The 19,459-nt window shown below is 33.3% G+C and overlaps 1 protein-coding gene across 2 annotated transcripts in view; it reads left to right on the top strand.

Annotated features, from left to right (window-relative positions):
* Positions 1-19,459, top strand: part of LOC106718514 (RNA-binding protein Musashi homolog Rbp6) — a 400,846-nt gene that overhangs the window by 147,266 nt on the left and 234,121 nt on the right. For both annotated transcript variants that reach the window (XM_014512607.2, XM_014512608.2), the window contains exon 3: positions 10,671-10,752. In XM_014512607.2, coding sequence (XP_014368093.1) covers positions 10,671-10,752 — 82 coding nt within the window. The remainder of the gene's footprint in view (positions 1-10,670; positions 10,753-19,459) is intronic.

The raw sequence follows: 19,459 nt of genomic DNA, 5'->3' as shown, positions 1-19,459 counted from the left end.
ACGTATACGCTTTAAGACACTTTTGTTTTTGAGTTCTTACCTGATTTACCAAATACGAAAAAATATTTGAGGTTGAAGATTTTATACTATTATTGCTGTATTAAATAGTAAATAAATGACACGTATCACTTAAAACTGTTATTTTGTAATACATAAATATTCGGTATTTTACTTATTTTGAATTTGATTTGTTCCAGGTAAGAGGATAAGTTCGTCCCGTCATTACATTTCTAGCGCAAAAAGTTGGTAAACAATGCACAGCTGCCTACACCCGTTTATTTAACTTTAGAATTTACTCTCATCTAAATACACGAAAGCAATGTAGTAAATGTAAAAGGAAAGCAACGAAACTACAAGCATTTCTCGGTAGTGTCTATTCTATTTAGAGCATACTCGGTAGCCACAGACGTCTGCGAATATGTTGAATTGCACAGAAATCCCTGTTGTCTACTTTTTGCTTTGCGCTCAGAGCCAGTCAGCCCGCGTGATGACCGGCGCAAGCAACAAGTTACACTCTTCAACGTTCTGAATTATTATTCAGCATGAGGGACCAAGGCGTTTCAATTAGCTTTATATTATTTTGTTTCTACGGCTAATTTAAAATCGAATATTAAACAGCGGCAGCATATAATGGGATGTGTAATTTATCGGGCATGGTTAATTATCGCTCCTATTTTCAAATGTAATTTGTGTAATAATTTATGACGTGCTCTGTGTACGAACACTGTCCGTTCCCATTCACGTTCGCGATCGCTAAATGAATGGGTGTCGCGAAATTAGCAACGTATCACGTGCCAGGCCATATCTCACGTGGCTGACGTCGACTGCTGTTGACAGAGATCAAGACAATTACCCAGTACCATCGAATCATGTATCTTGCCAGAAACTATTTTGCCACGCCTGTCATACGCTATTATTCTATTTTATATCATGTCTCCCTTTGAATTTTGTAAGATTTGTCAAATCCAACTAGGATTTTAATCTTAATTGCATAAAAAAATTATATCTCTGCTCTCAGCAATTATAAAATAGCTTAAGGTCTTGTATTTATTTACTGCCATTCGAAATAAATTATATTAAGTTTAATTTCGAACATCCAATCTTCTCTGAATTTGAAATTGTTACTTTATTCAATTGAAATGATTTTTAAATTTATATTCATGTGCAATTTTACACGCTATTATACGCAGCAACATATTTAATCAAAGACAACAATACTGTATACAATTTCATGTGAAATAATGAGGTATGTTGTGGGCTGAGAAGACGCGCCGTGCTGGTGGTTAGAAGATTAGTTGACAATGTCACGAGAAGCAAAGTTCTCTTAAAGTTCATCCCGGGGAGAACTTCCGTCGCTGTAAGCCCTTTAATTGAAACTGTATAACATCTGCACCAGTTTTGATAGTTATTGAGAACAATTTCTCTGTCATCTTTCCTTCCTTTATATGTTTAAAACTATACTATATAATGTATGATAATTTTACTATCTAAATGTCTGTTGTGTTGCTTTTTAAGTGAGAGGTGCGTAACTCTCCTTGTGAGTTTGATGTCCCGCACCTTTGCGTCGAGGTCTGTAGCGCGCCCGGCCACCTAATGCTTTTTTATTAGAAAAGCACATTTTAATATTTATTATTATTTGGTTTAATGTTTGTATAAGATGTGCGTTTACCGACAAATATTTATAATTATATCTGTTATAAATGGGATATAAAATTGGCGTACATTTAGAGCATCGTTTGAAAAAACACATCGGTTACATTAGTTTTTTTTATTCCCACGCGAACGTAGCGGCTGGTGGCAGCTAGTATATTTTATAAAACACCTCAGAAACTTCACTTCGATGTAACAAAGAAAGAAATATCGTTCAATTTTTAATTGTATTAAAACTGCTTTCATGTCTTAACAATTGTCGTAATGGCATTTGTTGCTCCAACGAAAAATAATAATGACCTCATTTCAAAACAATGTTTGCCTCAGCTTGTTTTACTCCACAAAATGGAAGTTGACGTGAAGCTAAATTCTTGCGGGAACTTTTGGATGTCGTGTGTGTTTTGTTCTTTTCATTGTGTATTTTTGTTTGGCTTAAGTTGAACAATAAAACAATAGATAGCGTAACTGTTCAATGTTACTGTTATATCTTTTGTCTTTACTTTTTTTTGTGATTTGTATAAACGAATTTTATCCCACAGACAAAGCTTTAAAAAAGTTCTATGTTTACTTTTGGTGAAATAAGATAATTTAAGCTAATATTTCTTTTACGTAAAAATAAGTCAATTGAGTATGCGTAAGTATTTTTTGGTTTTATTAACTGCAACACTTTAGATTCTCGATACAGGCAATTTGATTTGTTCGGTGCTTTATGCCAAGTAACCGCACAATATATTGTAAAATGTCCTCCATCGGGCAGTTTTATTACCCAAACATTGTACCAATCTTACACTATCTTAACTTCTTGTTAGTATTTAAAAAATCTAAAAGGAAATATAAACCTCATTTCTTAAAAATCGTTTATAATAATTAATAAGCATTGTAATAAATTCTTCTCATTTAAATAAACCTTCTTTGATTTTTCTTGTCGCGTTGTTTTTCATGTGGAGCGTATTCTGGCCCATATTTTGTGTGTAACTAGGACGACCTGGATTTTAGTATAGACTTGTAAAAGGAATGCGAGGAACGATGATGATAATAAAGATGAGAATGTGAGATGTGTAATTTGAGTGTGCGTTCTGGAGGCCTAGATTTAGTCCTTTTTCCTTTTCCATCCTTTTCTTAAAAGAAAAGAATGGGAAAGGGTAGTGAATTTGACGGAGTAGGGAGGAAATATATTCTTTCTCTTCTTCCCATCCTCCATATAGGTAAGAGCAGCGATCGCGTCGCCATTTTGGCGTATTCAGGCGACTGTTTGATATCATATAAAAGAACCTTACCATTTAAATATTTATAACATATTTTAATTATGATACCCTTGGTAATTGCCATAAAAAAGTAAACGAAAAAGCAATATACGACGATCGTGCACGTTATGGTCGAATCTGAATGTGTCAGTGCGTAATTTATCGCGAGCCGTAATTTTTTGTGTAGACTCTTGACCTCATAAAAAACAGAGCCGGCTGTGGGGCCGCTAAAATCGCAGGCGAGGACTCTCGAATCGCCTCGCCCGCGACGCCCATCGAAAGTGGGAAAAACAAGCGATCGCCACTCGACTGAGACGGGCCCGATGACACTTCACACGTCGTCGTGATTTTTACAACGTTTCCTCTTTACGCTGTGGCGTTTTTCACTTTCAATCGCTTTGATGTATGCGGTGTACTTTCCGGAGCCGCATTGTTGTTGTAAGTGAAAGGCTCGCCTTCACAAGTCCACCCTTTGTTCTTTGAAGCCAAAGTGAATAAAATTGGTGTTAGGATGTGACGTTTCAATTTTTGCAATCGTAAATTTGTCGTTGGAGAGTTTCGCGTTTTCACTTTGAAGAGACGGTTATTATTTCTTCGCTTAGAAAAAGGGCAGATAAATTGTATGTAAAAGTAAAGTATTTAAATTTGTTTAATTAAAAACAAATAATATGGATTTATATTAATTAAAATAATACCTTTGTAGACATCACTTCATTGTTGTTACTCTGCAATTAAGGTAAGAAGTGCCAAAATGGTTTATTTAGACGTTACACATAAAAATGAGTGCACATAGAATACTGAATTTGTAGAATGGTAAATTAACAAGCAATAAAAACAAAAGAGTATTAAAAGCAGCGCCTCTATTCGGTGCCGATACGTCGAAATCAGTCCAAACGGGAGTAGTGGAGCGAGTGAGAGATTCGCAGATTCGGACGCGTGGCGGTACGTGGCTGGCGTATTGCCAACCGCAATACACATTTAACGGCCCGATTTTATACGCAGGACACAATTTTAAAGTAGTGTATAAACGTTAAAAGTATCATTAAGTTTTTTATTGTTCCTATTTTGTTTTTCGCCGGTGGTCAGTTTTTAATTCGTTTCCGTGGAAATACAGCAGTCCTTGCGGCGAGCCAATTATTTTATGCAGATATAGTAAGAACTGCGCCCGTTAATTGAGTTCTTCTCTTTGAAGCTCCTTTGTTTTTTAAAGGGTTATACTCGGTTTTGGTTTAAATAAAAATTTAATCTCATGCTTGCCTCTGTTTTAATTTATTTCGTATTTATGTCAAATATTTCAGATAATTTAATATTAAATCAGTGATCATAAAATATTTAGTTATTTGGTGAAATTGCTTATGAAATTATAGAAATAATGCCGTATAAGTATATAATTTAAAATTAATAATAATTAAATAGTTATATGATAAAACATAACACAAGCGGTTTTATATAATGCTATCGAATAAATTCTTAAAAATAGTAAAAAAATTACAGATATAATAATGATAATAAAATATACTCATTTAAATTTATTCTCAATAGTTAGAAAATTCTGCACGCAAGGTTTGAGAGAGTGTATATCTGATTTGGGTTTCGTAGCAAAATAAAGCAGAACGTACTCTAGTAGCGACATGAAAAAGTTTGAAAGTTACGGTTAGATAAACAGCAAGCAGATGCCGCGGCGAACGACGAGTGACGACTCTAAAAACTTTAAATTATTTACCTTTAGACTCAGTTGTAGGGGCCGGTTAATTGAAACCTGTGTTAAAATGAAAAATGATATTTTGTGTCAATTTAGTGCAGCCGTCGCAAAACTATTACTGCGGCACATTTTATTTGCTGACAACGTTGAAAATTTGCGTCAGGCTAAGTGCCAAATTTATAACATTGGACCGTAGTACCGAAAGGTTTTTACGCTAATTGGTTCAGTTGGGTAAGGATTGTTAAAGATAAAATATGCGATGCGGACTGTTTTCGTTTACATTTCGATCGGACGCTTCATTACTTTAAAGTTGATTGAGATATAAATGGGCTGTTTCGTTCACACGCATTTACAGATCTGTATTAAAACAATTCAACATATCTTACAAATAGCTTCATAATTTTAATGTACACGCAAAGAAAATGAGTTCTGAGGTTACAACGTTTTAAGTTTTATAAATAAACATTTAGCAAAATTTTTACCGTTCAAATAATAATTTTCATTTTTGTTGTTGTTTTTCACCTATAATTTTATTCTTTTATCTATTTAGTCTTTAACAGTGTAACGGAAAACAGAAAACAATACAAGCCGAAACTAAATAAATAGAGTAGTGTGCGTATTGTAACGTAGGCTAGGAACAATTATTTCGAATGAATTCGTCGGTTCAGTTTCCAATTTTATGGTGGTTGGGTAAGTGCCGTAGGTGAAATATATACAAACATGTTTGACCAATTTTCGACAGTGAAACGAGAACCGTAATTTAATATACGAATGTAAGATTAATTAATAAAAATGTTACGCTGTTAATTGTTTTCTGATGTTCATTTCCCATCCTGAAGAACTTTGATTTAAGTTAATAGTTTTGTAGACATCAAATTTTTTATATAAATTAATACGATACGATATTTAGAGGTATGATGAAAAAAGAGATTCAACTGCAAGCCAGTTTTGGCATCGATATCTTTCGTAGCCTTTTAAGTCAGTATACTTATCTCATTTTATAAAAAATCTTGAACGCTTTACTAAAATTTGCCATAAAAATTACTTCCAAATTACAATGATACCTGTACCGTTTTATAATTCTGAGTTAAATGTTACTTTATACAAAACGAAAACCCGTTTGCACATTGTTTCAATTTTAATAAACTTGTTACACATTTCAATCTTGACCGCACAAAGGCTTTTAGAAATTTAAATTAATTAAATCATCCCAGTGCCAAAATACATTTATAAATTTTCAGTTAGACGGTTTTGAATCGTTTTACCACCGACCACGACAAGTTGTTGCCTACTTTTGCTGAATTCCGTACAAAAGTTAGTAGATTAAAACTGCCAATTAGGGAGCATTTGAAGTCCAAGTTGTTTTAGAATTTATGTAATTATTCTTGGATGAACAATTACTGAAGAGATGAGAATAGATTTTATTTGACAATGTTTCATTTCATTATAAGAATGAAAGCGTTGGAACTGATTTGATTCCGAGATTATTTGTTTTATTAATATTTTATATTCTAGAAACATAGATATTATCATTTAATACTGGATTAAAATGTAGTAAAATAAATTCTTATGTATTGAATATAACGAAAGATTTTAGAATTTGTTTTATATGAATATAAAATATTTATTTCCGATGTCATGGCGATTCGTTTTAAATAAATAGTTTTCAGACTCTTCGATTCTATCTATTGGAATAAAATTGTAATAGTTTTTATTTTTATATCGGACGTGGTTTTTTAGTTGATGAAATACATTTTAACTGGAAAGTATTGTTTAGGTTTATTAATTGATGTGATAAAATGTTATATAGTACTAGCTGTTGCCCGCGACTCCGTCCGTGCGCATTTAAAAAACTAAATGGGGGGGTAAGAAAAATAGATGTTGGCCGATTCTCAGACCTACTCAATATGCTCACAAAATTTCATGAGAATCGGTCAAGCCGTTTCGGAGGAGTACGGGAACGAACATTGACACGAGAATTTTATATATAAGACTAGCTTTTACCCGCGACTTCGTCCGCGCGGGATAAAAAAAATGCACATAAGATAAAAAAGATCCTATGTCCGTCTCCTAGTTCTAAGCTACCTCCCCATCAATGTTCAGTTAAATCATACCGACCGATCTTGAGTTATAAATAGTGTAACTAACACTACTTTCTTTTATATATGAGCCGTTTATTTTGAAAGTGACCTAACTCCGTTTTTCATTTTTTTGCCAGTTACCATTGTTACATGTACAACTTCATGTTATTTATCAGTGAAGCACTTCAGATTGCTTAAATTCTGAGAAAATACGATACATTTTTTACACATAAGTTTTCCGGATTAATTGAATAATTGAGCCGTGTAGTTTGAAAGTGGCCCAACTCCATTTATAGTTACATCAAGTTATTGTTTCATGCATCTTAAAACATATTAAAAAATTAAGAAGTGAAAAATACATCATAGCTTACAGTGACATGTGCGCCGGGCAAAATAGAAACATTAAAGTAGCTTTATTGTGGTTGAAAATTGTCCAAGCTTTGGATAATAATGTAGAAATTATAGGTCATAAATTTTTAATATCAGGACATTCGTTTTTACCAATTGATAGAGATTTTGCCGTGGTAGAAATGGCATTAAAAAATAATTTACTGTACGTTCCCCAAGATTATTACAAGATTATTAAAAAGTTTCGGAAGGGTAATAATTTTATTCTAAATAAAATGAGACAGGAAGATTTTGTATCGACAAAATTATTAGAAGACGCAATTTTTAAAAGAGTAAAAAATTCTGATGGAGAATCAGTAAATTGGTTAAGAATATGTTGGATGCGTTTTGTCAGAAATAAACCATATAATTTTTTTTATGAGACATCCATGAATGAAAATGAAAATTTTAAAGTTCTGAATTTATTACCACGTCGGGGAGTCCAGTAAATTGTTTTGTAATAAATTTATGTTTGTAATTTTCTATGTTCTGTAATTAAAAAATGTTTTGAATCGCATTAATTATGTTTCCGAAGTGTTTTCAACATATGCAAAACAAATTCCGTGTTCTTTTTTTTTTTAATTTGAAACATCTTAAATTATGTTGAATGGACGTGGGCACCTTCAAATTTTATAATGAATCTGGCTGTTAATTTTGAAAGTGGCCCAACTCCATTCTTGATAAAAAAACGCACGTTATTTACTTAATAATTGCCACTATTTTAACAGGAACTTTAAATTTAACATCCTTAGATACGCTTAAGCAGTATGACTCCTTAGTATCTTATACGTATATTTTTAAATTCATTGAAACGCAAAACTTTCAATATCTCGATTTGAAGATAAATGGAGTTAGGCCACTTTCAAAATAAGCGGCTCATATATAGATTATAGATAGATGTATAATAATATCAATCTCCGCTTAAAATGTTTAATCTATTTTATTTCTTAAAAAATATTGTAAATGTGAATGTTTAGATGGATGTTTGTTTAAAGGTATCTTCAGAAGGGCTCGACGGATCTCGATGTTTGGCTTAAATATAGAACATAGTCCAAAAGAACCCATAGGCTACTTATTATTTTTTTAATTCCGCGCGGACGGAGTCGCCTATTATGTAATGTAATGGACAAAATATGTATATTGTGTAAAGTAACTACAAGAAACTAAAATAACGGTAGTATAATTTGTAATTGGTACATAGAGATACACACGTGACATACGCCGCTGTACAGTTGTGGGAATGGATAAAATACGAATTTCAGTTGCATTCGGTTCAGGTAGAGCTTCCTCCAATTTAATGGTGGTTGAGCATGACAAATGCCGCGTTGCTACTCAATTCTTTTTGCGCTGATGTTATTAAAATTTTCCGGGAGATTTGCTTAATTGTTTTAATTTAATTAGCAATAATATATCATTTTATGAAGGATTTGTCGGATAATGCTGATATCCAATAAACCTCTGTTGGGTAATTAATAACGTATATTAATGACAGATCGAATAAATAGTGAGTGTACGGTACATGATGATTTAGCATTTCATAGATGCTGACGAATTCTGCTGCATAAATAATGGCTACTGACTGCGACATCTTGTGTTTATATATAAAGCGCTTTCGATTTTCGATCTTTTGCTGTTACTGTCGACTACGTTAAATTTTAGTAAATAATAAAAAGGTCAAGAAATAAAAAAAATGTGTAATAGTGTGAATATTTGTTATTTTCTAACTTCTACAATTTAAAAAAAATATTTATTTTAATCGGGTATGTATTACGTAAAACAACTAAAAGCGTAAACTTCTATCGTCTTAAGTATACCAAAGTCTTGAAGAACGTTGAAACTTCGGGAGAAAGGATCAGAGAATTGTTAGAAAATCCTCGACGTCCATTCAAACAGTTGTAAAGAAACAAAATCTCCGATCTCCCATTTCTTGAGAAGTGCGGTCGAATAATTCAGGTATACATCCACAAGTTGTGTTCGGATGAAAATGCTACTAGCCAGCCGAATGCTAATTTTATGGTGGTTGAACAACTGTGCCGAATCTACCCGCGCTGTCCTTCGCAGTATTGCCTTGTAGGCGTCGTCTAAATAAAATATACGATTATATCCGCTAGGATTTGTTGATGGGGGTTATTAACTGTAGTTTAGGTTGGAGCTCTTGTTAATTGCCGAGCCGGTGAATTTTATTACTGTTATGTATCGTTTAACAATTCTTAGTGCTAACTGTAACAGTAATATTTCAATAGATATATTTTATGCCTTATTATTGTTATTAATTGTAATAAAAATCAGCAAAATGACTTGTACTACTGGAAAAGTAATCTTTGTTTACGCGTTACGTGGGAATAAAAATTTAAATCTCTGGTAAGGAAGCGACCTCTGATTAGCCCCACTGCCCTACTATTTCTGAACTACTTTATTAGCTCATAACAAGTAAATTCTTATGCCTTGAAAAGGGTTACCATATCACGATGTTAACTTGAACATAGTGTTCAAAATGATTAACATGTTAGTCGTTTAATTACATGTGTGACACAAAGTAAAGAACGCGATTCGTTTTAAAGAGTATTGGTATAAATGTGCGAAGCTCACATATGGTAAAGGCTGATTAATGGCGAAGTGGACATGCAATCGTTACTTTTCATTACCGTTCCGAAGTGCGGAACCGAAGGCTGGAGCTGCCCGCACAGATTAGAAAAGTTCTTTCCGAAACGAGTCGAAAATCGACTTTAAAAGCATAGTCGAACATTCGGTTTTAGAAGCACTTCCACTTTCGAATTGAAAGCAAGTTTAAATTGGAATGTATCCCGCAATAAGCCTCTCGTGATTGGTCTGTTTGTTCTTAATTAGTATTAATCGGAATCCCTTTTCGAGTACCTATGAGAGAAAGTTAATGTATTGTGAAATATCACCTTACTCAATTTTAAAGTAATCTGTGCCCAAGGAATAGAATATATTTAAAATATTTTCCGTTTTATTTTGTTCCATAAAAATAGTAAATAATTATTAATAAAAATGTATCAAAATTAATAAACAACAAGCAAAAACATAGTTCGTTGGAAATTATTAAAAGGCAAAACATATTTATGATTATTATTTTAACAGATTAGAGAGTAGGTCAATTCAATTCAGCAATCTTAATTAGCATAATAAATATAATAATTTTATGACATATTCGTAAAAAGAAACATGACGTTTCAGTAACTTTACTTCAATGTCATTTAATCAAAATAATGTATCAGTTACTGACCGGAAATTATGGTAAATAAGCCTAAAAGCAAGGACGTTATAAATCAGCATATTCATATTAAAAGGGAGTCTACCCACCTTATCCATTAGTGAATACAGCTGTGCGGCCGCAAACATACCCTATCATAGTTTCTTGCACGTGTTCAAAGTAAATTTTGGAGAAGAAGTCAACATTAATAACTAACACATTTCTTTTTAATCCTATTTCATTTAATTCGTATTTCAATTACTATTTACTATATACATAGTCATACACTGTATTGATATAAAGAATAATATTTCTGTACACAAAAATTCACATAAATTGTAAGAAAACTAGTTCCGCAATTCCATTAAAATTATTTTATTTCTCTTTTACAGAAAGCCTACGAGACTACTTTAGCAAATTTGGCGAAATCACAGAAGTTATGGTTATGAAAGATCCTACAACGCGGCGGTCGCGGTGAGTTTAATTTATTTTCCACCTTTCGACCGGCACTTCGCAAACCTACATCATTTTATATAGCTTCTTATGTAGTTGTACGACATAGAATATTTCACAGGATTGTATTATTAGCACATTGAATCGGCAATACCAACTTCACATATTTAAATCTGTATTAGAATGTTGTTATGTGCGAATCAATATTTAAAGACAAACTGGAAGAGTTTATTTTCCTTTGATATGCGTTTTTTTAATTCGGAAATAGTTTCGTCAATTACTGCTACCTTTCATCTATATATATAAAAGAAAGTTGTGTTAGTTACACCATTTATAACTCAAGAACGGCTGAATCGATTTCACTGAAAATTGGTGAGCAGGTAGCTTAGAACCAGGAATAGGACATAGGATAATTTTTACCCCGTTTTCTTTTTTTTTTTTATTCCGCGCGGACGGAGTCGCGGGTAAAAGCTAGTATTAAGTAAATAACAAAACGTTAGAAATATTAACGTAACGTTCTTAAATTAGAAATAACAGCGAAATTTAGAAACGAATCGTTAATATATATTTTTTTACGTGTGACCGCAGTAATAAAATGTAATAAGGAATGCTATTCTAGAATAGTTCTATGGTAGGTTATTGTATGGTAGGTTTTGATATGGTGCCCTTCAGCTAAAAGTCATCGGTTTGCAAATAAGTTTCATTCTATAGAGTGGCATACTCGTACAGAATTTTGTGGTTACCTTTGAATTGTAAGCATTTAAATGTTGGATCTCAAATTTTAGAACTTAACAATGGAACTCGAAATTATCCTGACCGAATTAAACGTTTGAACGAGCTGAATGGCCGAGGATTTCGGTGTCCAGTTTACTATTTGCTTTAATTAAAAGATAATTTTATAATAACATCAGAGATAGTAGAAATAGTCTGTAAAATAATACTAGTATCATGCTCGTCATTTCAAAGCAGTAAGTATACACGGTTTCGATTCGATTTCGTCATTTTTTATATTGAATAAGCTTTTTCTACTGTTTGTATTCTTCGAATATCCTGAAACATACTTATTTTATGTATGTTTCAGATGTAAAATGCAAGTAATAAATATGTATGTATGGATATGATAGTGTACATAACTGTATATCATTTTTTCTTAAGTTTAATTTAATTTAAATTCACTTACTAAGAATGTTGTTTTAGAAGCAAGAATAAATTGAAAATTGCGCTGTTAAAGAGATCAGTTGTCAGCATTCGTGAGCCAGCATTCACTATTATAGTGAACAACAATCAAGCTACTGTATACACAAAGTGAGTGGCAAGTTCCAAGACAAGAAATAAGTTGTCAAAGTGTCGAGCTAAAGTTACTCTGTTAAGAGCGTCTTCTGTTAGGTAAATCGTCGGTTTCACAACTCAATATCGCGCGTCCCAGCGCCCTGAAATAATATTCAAAGAACCGATATCCGAGCGGTTCAACGAGAAATCTGAATGCAATCTATCATTACACCGCCTCGATGGAGATGAAACTAACGTAAACCGGTTTACGTTCTAACTGGTATATAAATGTAATTGCAGCTGGAATTTGTTTTAAGAAAGAAAGCCTGCCACATTTTATTGAAACACGAAGACAAATGTTTATATTGCATAGCAAGTTAACCAACAAAAATATCATTGCGGACATTACACCTCCTTGTATTGCATAGTTTTACATTGTTCTTTGATAGACTAACAAAAAAATAAATTTTCGTTAATAGCAACATAAGTACATCATATGTCCGATTATTTATATTATGTGCATAGATTACGTACTTCTTTCTTAGAGTACGCATCTACAGTTTAACGCATTGCGTGGAAATAAACGTTAGAATACACATCAATATATACAGACTGTCAGTGTGTGTACATTAAACGCCTTTCCACTATTTGTTTATTAATTCAAAAGAGTATTCTTAAAGTATTAAAACAGAAAAGAGATTGATTTATGTTTTAAAAGTTTGCCCATCATATCCACGATAATAACTCGGGAACCGAAAGAACACGCTTCGAAGTTAAAGAAAATGGCAGGGACGGCAATATTTCGTACAATTTTTTTTTTGGTTTTAAATCTTACACGACAGTATTCCCCGTCCAGAGGAAGCACGAAACTTTTTAGGTCGACACCTTATCGTAATCGTAAATCAAGTGGACATCGGCAAAGGCCGAGATGTTCCGCCGTCCGCCGCTGTCTGAAAGTGATAACAATTTAAAAATTCTCACCGTAAACAGTAATATTAACAGAAATTGTTTTAACAAAATTCGACTACAAATATTTTTCTTTGATATCTTTATATCAATGTAACTTATCGGAAATATACAATATTTTCGAATTATCTATTATTTAGTTTTTTACGTTTACAATTGTGATCTGATATATTTTAATATTATAAATCTATTTGAAAAAAATAAATAAAATTAAAAACTGTTTAAATTTACAAAAATGCTTAATGCACCACAAAGGACCAGAATTTCTGAAATTAAATGTTGCTGAAGGAATGAATAAAAAGGGTGTTTAATTAGTGATCACATTAAAAAAATCATTATGTAATTTTTGAAATCATCCAAGCCTTCTCCTACAGATTTTGTCCTTTCTTTATTTCTATTTATACGCCCGATTACTTTCCTTCGGACGCAATATCTACTTCAGATAAAATTTAATCTATTGAGTTAGCTGCTACAACTTGGAACAACAAAGTTGTTGTTCTGACGCCAGTATCCGCACGCACACATGGCTGACACCCTTAATTCTTCAAGTCAAAGGCCGTTAGTTAGCCGCCGCGGACTTTCCCCAACTACAGCTTATGTTAGCAAAGTAAATCAATATCGAAAGTCAATGAATCAAGAGTAATATATTCGGGTACATAATAAATGTGCGCTACCTGAAGGCAATATCTGAAAAATTTGCCTGCTCGATATTGCTTACAAGGGAATTTCCTTTCTCCCTAAAATTTAATGCGTCGTTCGCATTTTTTATAAAAAAAGTAGGTAAGTGAAATAATTCGCGGTCGGTGCTTTATTTTCTTTTATTTATTTTAATGGCAGGTCTCCTTTCCTTTGTTTTTTTGTGTCGAGCCTAAAGGAAATGAGGGCTGTTTACTGAAAAGTACGTGTTAAAACCGTATATGATTAATGTTGGAGTTTCTTTTATAACGAAAGGAAGACAAATCAGAACCGGCACTGGAGCCAAAATGGATGTAGCTTTTAATGAATTTAAAGATTTGAAATATCGTTTTCTTGCTTCTGCAAAATACTGATTTCGTAGGCGTTAAGTGTTTAAACGTGACTTGGGGTAAATTATTTTACTCGTAAAAGCAAACCCTTCCGTTTTTTAATATTTTAACTTTGAAATATAGCTTAGCTGGATTTGTTCTTATAAAGTAAGGATTAGATTTAATGAGTAGATTTAAGAGTTTCTAAATGCGAATTTTCAATTGCGAATATAAGCATTTATAAATTCACGGAGCACCTATGTATTTTATATTCACGTTGGATTATTTGTAACTCGGGGTTACAGATACATAGCAGTTTCAATGGAAGTTTATATCATAGCCGGGGCTTACACCGGCTTTCACAGAGCGCGTCTCCATTCACGCCCGTTTCATTCGTTTCGCTTTCCACTAAAAATCTAAAATCAATAAAGGATCACGGTATAAATGCAAAGATTACTGGGTTCGCTTTTCGCGTAGCATGAAAAATGTTCGGCCCATTACACGAGCCGTCCGAAATAAAACCGCGAATCACTATGAGACTGTAAGTAGCACCATAAAAGGAGGATCCTTCGTCGGAATCGCTTCGGCAAACACCTACAGAGGAATGGAGTGCTGTTAAATGAGAGGGATTGCGAGACCCCCCCGTGCCCCTCGAGCAGCCCACCCCCTCTATCTTCGCGAGCGTCGTATCTTAACAGATTCGCAAGTGGCTAAGGTATTTAATCGTACTTGTATATACGAATCATTAAGCAGCAGTTGAATATGATTTTCATGTTTATTTTATATAACTTTTTTACTTTCTGTAAGTAAATATGTTTTCTTGATCAAATCTATATTAGTATTTAAAGCCAATTAACATCTTAATCTTTCTAAGTTTATTTTCTTCATGGTAACTTTGAACGTATCGTAGGACAAAGCTCTTTTGTAGCGGATAATCTCAGAAAACGGTAATTACAGTTAAACAAGTATAGTTTGTATACATAATTATGAGAACTTTATAACAACATATGTTTTAACAAGAAATGTCTAACTTTTAATGCGAAGTTCTGCGCTTTATTAACGTATTTAACATCGCTATGATAACAAGGAGAGTGTCTGATGCCTGACTTTTGTAGTAAAATTTATGACTTTATTAAAAAATACAGTTAACTTTATACTACTTTTGAATACCATAAGGCCTCATCTTTTTTACTATCCCGGTTTTTTTTTCGCATGTTTGTATGCCAGTTCGTATTCCCTAAAAATTATCTAGTATTTTAGAAAGTTTTAAAGTTTTTGAACAGTTTTAACCGTGGATTATTTCCAAAAGAATAATGAATGATAAATATAATATTTTTAAAAATATTTCTTGTGGACTTAGCGAAAATAATCGTTGGGTGATTTTAAATTTAGATCGCTTTAAATCTTTCAACAGACTGGGTAAAGTAATAACGTCGTTGTTTCAGTGCCGCATTATTCTGACTGATTGCACTGTTGTATTGCAACACCGATAGGCTTGTATCTGACGCTATGAAACATTTTCCATCAGCGTAATAGGTGAATATGATACACAAATATCTAGTATTCACAAATACATGTTCTTTATATTTGTTGTATAACTTGGTAATAACAAATTCTACAAAAGCGTAACTTATTTTGCAGTCATGAACTATTCAGAAAAGAAATTAATAAAATCACAAAAGAAAAAGCAATTAATCTAAGCAAAATTGAATTCCGTACTTCACCGATCATCCACCTTTACCACGGTAAAGTTAACGTATTAAACTTCGCCGAATATAATTAGTTAGTAGATAGAACATTTTAATAGTTAGTAAATTTTGTGCGCAGTAACGTTCATTACTAGTTCGATAATCGGTTGGAAGTGTGCGATGCATAATCAAGTAGTTGAGTCGGCGGGCGTTCGGGTGGGCGTTGAGAGGGTAGCGGGGGGCGAAGGGCGCGGGGTAGGGGTTAGTCGTAAAACTATTACGGCAACGTTCTGCGGAGCACTACGCCGGCTTCATTAATCGGCCATAGTATGAAGCTATCCTATGTTATTATGATATGACGGTAGGCCGACATCCCGGCTGACGCGAGCTCGCAGCTACCGGCGTTGGTGGCAATTTATCGGTCTTGCTGTATCATATGCAAATGGAAGCAATTTAGAGTTGTTAAGAAAGTCAATGTTTTAACGTGGTCAATCTATTTTTGATTTTTTTATTAAGTAAGTACCATGAATTTTCTAGGATGCAGCAGTATTTCTCCTTATCTACGTGCTTTTCGGAACATAGAAAGGATTTTCAATTCACCATTTAATTAAGCCATTTTTAATATAAACTAGCTTTTACCTGCGACTCCGTCCGCGCGGAATAAAAAATAGAAAACGGGATAAAATTATCCTATGTCTGTTTCCTGGTTCTAAGCTACCTGCCCACCAATTTTCAGTCAAATCGATTCAGCCGTTCTTGAGTTATAAATAGTGTAACTAACACGACTTTCTTTTATATATATACTAGCTATTACCCGCGACTCCGTCCGCGCGGAATAAAAAAAAAAAGTAGAAAACGGGTTAAAAATTATCCTATGTCCGTTTCCTGGTTCTAAGCTACCTGCCCACCAATTTTCAGTCAAATCGATTCAGCCGTTCTTGAGTTATAAATGGTGTAACTAACACAACTTTCTTTTATATATATAGATATAGATGACTTTTACGTTTTAATTTATATGTAACTAAAACATTTGTCGGACAAATTACAGTTCTCTAGTGTTGCAAAATCAAATGAAACTCCGGAGTAATGGAAATATTGGGTGCATTCCATCAAAGCAATCTTCATGAGTGCTAAAGTTGTTAGAGCGATCAGTGCGGCCGGCCGGCCTTACGGCGCTAGTTAAACGTCACTACAGCTATCCGAATTAAGTCAGCGGCACACTGAATGTGTTATTGCTTTCGGCTTATGTGAAGTCTGAATATCTTTGCTGGATGGACATAACCATTTGAAAATTTGTTTAGAAACTCACATAAATGTTATTTTCAATTTTTTTTAAATTAAAATGTCTTTTCTATCTTCTTTTCTTTGCTCTTTCTCAAAGAAAGTGAAAGCGTTTGTGTGTTCGTGAAAGTGTTTATCGATATAAGTGTATCTAATAATTGAAATGTGACAAATAGAACTACGTTCAATTATTGCTTGTATTGGCAGCATTTTTATGAAAAAAAAGGTTTTCTCATGATCTTGGACACATCCACTACTATATACCTCCTGTTTCGTCTATGTATGGATATAAGTACTGTAGATTTAATATAACAATAATAAAAATAAATCTATTCAGTTTACATAGTTGATCGGTTAACAGTGGGTGTGGAGCTTGTTATAGCGTTAGTAGCGATGTACTGTAGAGTTTATGGCAGCGCGGAGCCGAACCAGATTGGCTCGGTCTAACAAGAACACCCATGTATTGCCCAGTACAGCACTGTTGCATTCGGCACTCTCGGTGCAGACCGACACTCACTCTTATAGCCTATTTGGTGAAATTTACCAGTAAATCTCGGATCGTAAGTGCTTCGTAAGCGTATTGACCGATTCAGTAACAGTTGTCTAACATTCCAAATTGATATATTAGAAGTTATTTAGTTATTATATACCATTTTAATAACATATTTTTTTTAAATGCTAATAATTTTTACAATACATAAAACATTTTATAACGAAGAAATCTGTAGAACAGAAGCTCACGAATCATTTCACTACATAGTTGCTGTGAAAGTTCTCGTATAATCCTTGTTCTTGCCTTATTGTTGGAGAACAATCATTTGAAGTTACGTAGTGAGTTTACGACTCTCAGTATAAGAAAAGGTAAATGAAATCTGAAATAAAAACCCTGCGAAAGGTCATAGAGAACAAAACAATTGTATAAATTTAGCAAGTTAGTAAAAGAAAGCGACAGGTGTGTAGGTTCTTTTTAAATTATAAATTTATTTGACTTTACATTATGTGAATACTGAATTGTTATTTGCAAGTATCAATTTAATAAAGAGACCAGAAAGTTTGTCGGACATGTTTGAAATATTAAAACACAGAAAGCAATAGAAAAGTTTTATTGAGAGTTGAAGAAGTTATGCGATAGCCGTGTGCGTGCATTCCTGGCGAGAGGCGATCGGATCGATTATATAATACGGACATGCGAACAGCGATGTGCCAAGGATTAAGCGATGCAATTCTTGACACAAACAAATAGACATATATGTTACATATTACTGAAAGACTGATTTTCACGTCAACGAAAACTGCATCAGTTCCAACTGCTTCGCGACTTTCATTATATTACGAGTGTAACCAAGAACAGTCTTTGTACAAAATAATCAGATACGTAGAAGTGTAATCTTGTTGAGTGTTTTGAATGTATATTACCCAATTTGAGACGATGTGAAAGAAGCAACAATATATAAGAAGTTGAACACAGTCCAAAAGTGGTTAGTAATGCTTCTATAAAATAACTATTACGAACAGCATAAAAAGTAGATACAGTTGAAATGAAATGGTAATCTAAATTCAGTTTTCATATATATTTTTCCGTAGTTTATTAGGATATAAAGTCGGACTCTATGAGTATTGATCGCCGCATTTGGTTTACACGATGTTTACATAGTCTCGACCCTTTAAGTTATTTTGGTTGCGCGCGATCGAGTATGGGAGGAATGCCAATAAAAATTTGTTAATTTCACTAGTGGCTCGTACAAAATGAAGGCTCCAGCTCATATTTCCAACTCATGTATTATTTATAGAGGTACACATAAGCAATCCTACCATTGGTAGTCTAGACGCGGCGTGAATGAAATGAAATGAAATATCGGTTCCATACAAAACCCGGGTTTAAATCTTTATTGGAACTTTGAATGAAGATTCAAAAAAAAATTTTTTTTCAGTATGCCGCTTTTTTGTCTAGACGTATTTTTAGTAAAAGATAGTTTTTCTGTATTTCAATATGGAAGTGAAATAGAATCATTAAAAGCAATTGTGTGATTTCTCCATTAATAAGCAACGTCACCACTAAAAAGATATGAAAATAAGATATTATCGCGAAACAAAAAGAGAAAACTAGATGGAAGAAAATTCTTAATAAAGAAGAAGAAGAACAAAGAAGATTTCATCACCTAAATCAGCTTCAAATTTGACATTTTAGTATCAAATTTATTTTACTCCACTAATTTATAAGTTTGGTTTAATATTCGATATCAGGAAATAATGTTGAAAGTATATTTAACGAATACGAGTGGCAGATTGCCGCAAATATATTAGTGGTTACCATCGCGTTAGTACGTGTGCTCACCTTACGTCACCGCGCCGGTCGCTATCGGCCCCATAAAATTGTACTAGATGCTCTTTCAACGCTCCTTTCGTAACATATTTCTCTAACAACTTTACATTTATATGAAAGTATGGCTGCATTTTATCTGTACTATCGTAACTCTCAGTAGAAGAGTAATATAAAACCGTATTGACAAATCAATCCAT

This window comes from Papilio machaon, chromosome 4 (genome assembly GCF_912999745.1).
Source record: "Papilio machaon chromosome 4, ilPapMach1.1, whole genome shotgun sequence".
Lineage (NCBI taxonomy): Eukaryota > Metazoa > Arthropoda > Insecta > Lepidoptera > Papilionidae > Papilio > Papilio machaon.
This window is presented reverse-complemented; position numbering and strand designations above follow the sequence as displayed.